At 35.2% G+C, this 6,000-nt stretch overlaps 1 protein-coding gene across 1 annotated transcript in view; it reads left to right on the forward strand.

Annotated features, from left to right (window-relative positions):
- Window positions 1-5,220, forward strand: part of mmp15b (matrix metallopeptidase 15b) — a 105,366-nt gene extending 100,146 nt beyond the window's left edge. The window contains exon 10 of the mRNA XM_060838225.1: window positions 421-5,220. Within this exon, the coding sequence (XP_060694208.1) occupies window positions 421-854 (434 nt within the window). The 3' untranslated portion in view covers window positions 855-5,220. The remainder of the gene's footprint in view (window positions 1-420) is intronic.
- Window positions 5,221-6,000: the final 780 nt, after the last annotated feature.

The raw sequence follows: 6,000 nt of genomic DNA on the forward strand, positions 1-6,000 counted from the left end.
GTTAACTGGTCTTGCTACCTATTGTAATTCATGTATTTGCACTCAAATTTTTTACTCTTCAGTCCTATATACATTTTTGTTTTACAACTAATATGTGCCCTCTTTACTTACAAAAATTAAAATATCTCAATTATGTGTTGAAATTAAATTGCCATGTCCAATGAAATGCAATGTCCATTCTGTGAATTTTTTTATGGAGTCATGTAAATTTTTGCAGCCCTCCTCAGTATTGACTAAGCATCACTGTCCCAAATTGATGTCATCTAAAAATGTAATGTTTTCGTCTTGTGTTAAAATTGTCAATAACATAATGATCATCAATACATAAAGTATCGATCGAGTAAAAATGCTGAATGAACTAATTATGTGGTACTTTTCTTGCAATGTCATTTCTAAAGCTATTTATATTTTGATTGACAGCTTACACGCATTTTTACAAAGGTACCAAATACTGGAAGTTTAACAACCAGTTGCTGAGAACAGAACCTGGTTATCCAAAATCCATTCTTCGTGACTGGATGGGATGCCATCAGGATGTTGAACCTGGTTTTGATGACAAGGAGCCTAATTTTGATATTGATGATTTTGATGATGCTAATGATACTGATGATGAGGATGATGAAGAAGATGAGACAACTGAAGAGAAGGGAAAAGAGAGAGAAGAAGAAGTGGATATCCATATTAACATCCCTGTAGATGACTATACCAGAACAATGAATATAGTAATTGTCATTGTTCCACTAATTCTGCTGCTCTGCATTTTGGGATTGATCTATGCCATACTCCAGCTGCAGAAGAAAGGCACACCAAGACTCCTGCTGTATTGTAAACGGTCAATGCAGGAATGGGTTTGACTCTCTCATTGATGCTGTTACTAGATGGCTCGCAGTTGGGTCACAGTCATTGAGTCCAGGTGACATTACTTCTCAATTTTGTTGTTTTATTTTATACAGTCCTGCTCAATGATGTTAAATAAGGCATTAACATAAGAAACATAGAGAATTTGGGGTATTTTGAGATGGTGCCAGTGTTATCGGGTTAAAAGAATTTGTGATGTGGTTCCAAGGAATGCTTTCCATACCTCTTTATCTCCAAACCCTTAAATTGTGCTGAGTGGGATGGTACAAAAGTTTGAAGCGTGGCCTGAGAAGGCTCCCAAGAGGAGTTTTACTGGCTAGAGATGATGAACTACAAGGCTTGAAATAACTAATACCATATGTGCACGTTATTCATTAGGATTAATTCATAAATATTTTTTATCTAATCCCATTGCTTTAGTCCTCTGAAAAATCGCCACTCCTTAACTGAAAGAAGATTTTCTGAATATTGGCTAGGATCATCATGATTTGGTGATGGGACAACTGCTGATAACTACAGTGAGTCTTAGAAAAATCATACATTCATTGGAGCAGGTACAAAAAAATTGCCTTGTTTCTTCATACCTTAGACTTATTGCAGTTACATTAATTACATTCAGTGAGCTTCAATAATACAACTAAGTAATTGGGAGATATCTGCTATTCCATTGTACCTTTGTAAGTTACTTACTGTAACTTATCACAAACACTTGGAAATTGTCATTTACTCTCCTAATACTTAGACCTAGCTGATTCAATGAGATGTCCTGTCAACATTATGATTCTAATGTGGTTACACTTGTTCTACGTACAGAAGGTAATTTCAACTGACTTTAGTAGAGGACCAAAGAACTTTATCAATTTATTTTTAAAGCTTTGCACTTGTGCCTTTCTGATAGGTTTGGTTGTTGCTGCCATAAAAGCATCACAAAAATAGTTTACCAGAAGTCCTGGCTTACCTTCTTAGGCTGAAAGCAGGGTCTCCTTGACAGTAACCTTACTCTGGGCTGGAATCTAGAGGCTGATGCCTGCTGAATGCAGATTTCTCTCTCCTGGCCGAAGACTAAAACCTGCTGATTACAGTCATTCTTATCAAGCTAGATCAAGATAGAGTTCTAACTGGATAGAGTTAACTGTTAAAAATTCCCATTATGGATCATTTATATTCTGATAGCTGTAGAATATATTGTACATAAAGAGTGATGATGTCCTTGTTAGCATTCGAATCTATTAAACAACCTGTCCCTGGATTGGAGTCAGAATTGTAATAGAATGGAGATAGTCAATTAGTGGAGGAAATTGCATGAGGATAATTTGACATCAAATGGCTTTGACCTAAGAAGAATGTCAGCATGTAATGAATGTCTAAAGTATGGGGTCATCACTTTTTGCCAAGTACATAATTCAACTTTGGAAGAATTCACATTTGCAGCCTTTAGTTTAACAAATGCTAGAAGATCATCAAGGTTGCCCTAAAATATAGCAAAACTTAACTTTCACTTTTAACTTTTTATGAACTGCAGGAAGTTTTATGATGTGTTGTTTCTTCATTATTTATCCATAATTCCCTCAATCAAATTACGGAGACCCCTGATGAAATTATGGAGAAGCATGGGGTCAGGTTAGGCATATAATCAACAGAATCAAACTCTACCTCTTCATCTCCTCCAAAGGCTATTGATACAATTTCTATCTGCCAGTCCAGTAGAAAAAGTTGGGTGGTCTAAACTTTCCACAACTAGTATTTCAGTAAATCTGAAATCTTTTCAGCAGCTGATGATTCCCAAATGTCCATTAATTTCTGTAATTGCACATCAGTCTAAATGAGACTCTATAGAACTTTGTCGCATTTCTCATTCTCAATTATTAAGATGACCTCTACATTGCTACACCGCTTCCACCTTCACCTCACGTTCTTGTTTCCATCTTGAACAAAGTACAACTTATTCAGAACTCTATGGTTCTCATCCTGCACGCAAAAATTCTTCAGTTGCATCATTCCAGTCTTTTCTAAACTCTGTTGGTTTACCACACTCCAAGAGTATTGACTTCAAGATTCTAATGCTTTACCTGGAATCCATAGCTCCCTCCTGCATTTCCTCCATCCATTTACCCACGTACAGTTAACTCCAACTTCTTGTTTTCTGTGACTTTAAGTACATCATTGGGCACACTTTCAGCTGTGATGCTCTCTGCCTGTTCTCCTACTATCTTTCGTTTTGCCTTTCAAACCTCTGAAATGCATTCTGTTTTATTGTGCACTTTCTCTTAGATACATTTCATCTTTCCTTTCTACTGTTCACATTCTCCAATGTCAAACACCTGTTTTTTTTCTTTTCATGAGGATCATTAAAAAATGTAATTAATTGTTGTGTTAACTAGACTTCCAGAAGGTTTTGATAGAGTGATGTCCAAGAATCTGGAACAAATTGATGAAAGTTAATGTAAAACCTGGAAATGGTTAAGAAAGTGATTGGTGGTTAGGAAGCAGCATTCACTTGTTGACTTTTATTGAGCGCACCAGTGGGGTGGATAGTGGACAGAAAAATTATTGTGCTGTGTAGCCAATAAGTTCTTTACGGGAATTCCTTCTGTTTCAAGTAAGCCACAGCACTTTGGCTGTCGAAATCTAAAAGTTAATATTTCAGAAATGAAAAAAAATTCCTAAATCAGGTGGTGCAATCAATATTAGTGAGGCAGTCAAGAAACTAAAGAATGAGTTAGTTAAATCTTTAAGTGGTAATAGTAGTAATGGTGAAACCATGTGCAGGTAAATGTAAATTATTGCACATCAGAAGGGAAATGATTGATATGCCATGAATTATTTTGGCATACATGAGGGTAAAACCAGGAGAAACTTATGGTTGTCTCTCAAGTTGACATTTGAAGTTAAATAATATTAGAGCAGTTGCAAGTTTGAGCTACATACAGCATACGTAAGTTTGAATAAAGAATTAATCTATTAAACGCTAGTGTTTCTTAAAAAGACATTTGAGTTCCCTAGGTGGTGCATTGAAGATCTAATGCTAGAGAAATATAGTTATAAGGGAACCCTATAGAAACATTGTTTCTTCCACCATGACAGGAAATGACTGAACGGTTAGCTTAAGGACAATATAAAATGATAAAGTTTGGATCTTTACCAAGTTAGGCTTACAAAAGGGAAACAATACACAGATGCAATCTATCGAACGGTAAATTTAGGTCTAATGTCTGAAAGTTCTTTTGTAGAATAATCAATATTTGAAATAGATTTCTAGGCAAGGCAGCCAAAACTTTGAAATCATTAAGAGGCAATTGAAAGATGTGATTAGGATTGCAGATATTCCTGTATGCACTTCTGTAATGTTTCTGGAATCCCACATTTCAATTCTGAGCCAGCCAGTCACATGTTGCATTTTGTCATAAGATGTAGGGAGACCAAAGGAAGATTTATTATTTCTTGGATAATGACCAGAAACTGTGGATTGCTACAGGGTCACAGCTTATGTTTGAGATTTGTTCAGACCGTCCACTCAAAACCTTGATTGTCTGATCCAAAGCAAATGGGTGGCAATTCTGAGCAGGACATAATGAGATCACACTGGGTCTGTATTTCACACTGCACATTACTTTAAGTATTTATAAAAGGTGGGAACATCTAACAGCCTTTCTCTTTATTCTAACCTAACTGTTTCAAGTTGCAGTTTAAAGTTTAAAACTTTCAGGATCACAGCTTAAATGCTCAATTAGAATCAGAATTAATTTTTGTATGGTAGCTCTTTAATCAGTCCAAAATGATGTGGTGATTTCAAGGTATCTTGTGAAATTGGTGCTAATTTCTAGTAATGGGAAGGTATTCAACAGTGACTTCATCAGGGTATTACAATGTGATCTGGGCAGCTAACGGTGTATATTGTACATAGTACAACCAGGCAGTCACATATTAGATTTATATTGCGGGTATTTACAAAACAATAATAACAAATTAAATATGGGAGCATTACCACTGAACTGTTTTTGTTGTCCGATACTGGCTTCTGCACTTGTGTAAATCAGCCACTACAGTGATGGTATCCAAACATTGCTAAGCTGCAATTATGACTATCACTAAAAATCATGCAGTTTTGAAACAAATGTTATACATATGGTTATACTTTAGCTTCATGTATTTAGAGTTTCTGATGTTCATTTTTAAATCGGTTCATGCTGGGCGTGTGTTAAAATTAAATGCCACAAATGAAACTCTCCGCTTTTGCAATGACTAGTCAGTTGATCCTTTCACATTTTGTGAGAATGCAAAGTGGCACAACGTGTATCTGCACATCCATAACACCTGAATAAGAAGTCATTCTTATCTATAATAAAATGTTTGGACAATAAATTGCAATTGTGGTTCACAGCAAAATAAGTATCCAGAAACAGGATTGTGTCTTTTCTGATCTGAAATTTAAAATCTTACACATTTCGTAGAACAGCATGCCATAAAGGAAGGCATAAAACAATTGATATTCATGATTTGCCCATAATGATTTCTGCTCTGTTACAAATAGAATACTTTCATATACTTTTCAGGCTAAAATTGGTGCAGGAAATATAACTACTCAGAAGTAAGATAATACAGTGAATTAATTACTTGACTTACACAATATGTCAAACTATTCAAAAAATTATAAGTCCTGTATAGTTTTTTTCAGAATCTATCAGTTTAGTTTTTGATAATTTTGTTTGCTTAAAAATTAAACGTACAGGGCACTAAAGTACAGAGAGGCTCCACTGTGCCATCTTTATTTCCAGATCAGGAAATCTCAACTTTTGCTACTGAAGTCCAACTCTTATGTTATAAGAAAATAAATGGACATCTTGGAACTCAACACAAGTACTTATGTGTATGAAAATGAGTTAATAATTAAGTGTTTAAGTAAGTTTCTTACTTTTGTTTTACTTACTTAATATGAATGGAAGATTGACTGCAAAATGTCCAGTGGAGCACTGGGAGAGGATTGCATTGAATGAAGTTAGAAACTAAAGATAAGTGAAAAATGAACCAAGATATCCTGTCAACAAGGTGAAGCCACCTCTCACCCAGTCATTAAGTGCACTTATTACACAGATGGTTTTCAAAATGATTTTGTATTAGGTGCAATTTTATATATTTACTACC

This window comes from Hemiscyllium ocellatum, chromosome 17 (assembly GCF_020745735.1).
Source record: "Hemiscyllium ocellatum isolate sHemOce1 chromosome 17, sHemOce1.pat.X.cur, whole genome shotgun sequence".
Classification (NCBI taxonomy): Eukaryota; Metazoa; Chordata; class Chondrichthyes; order Orectolobiformes; family Hemiscylliidae; genus Hemiscyllium; species Hemiscyllium ocellatum.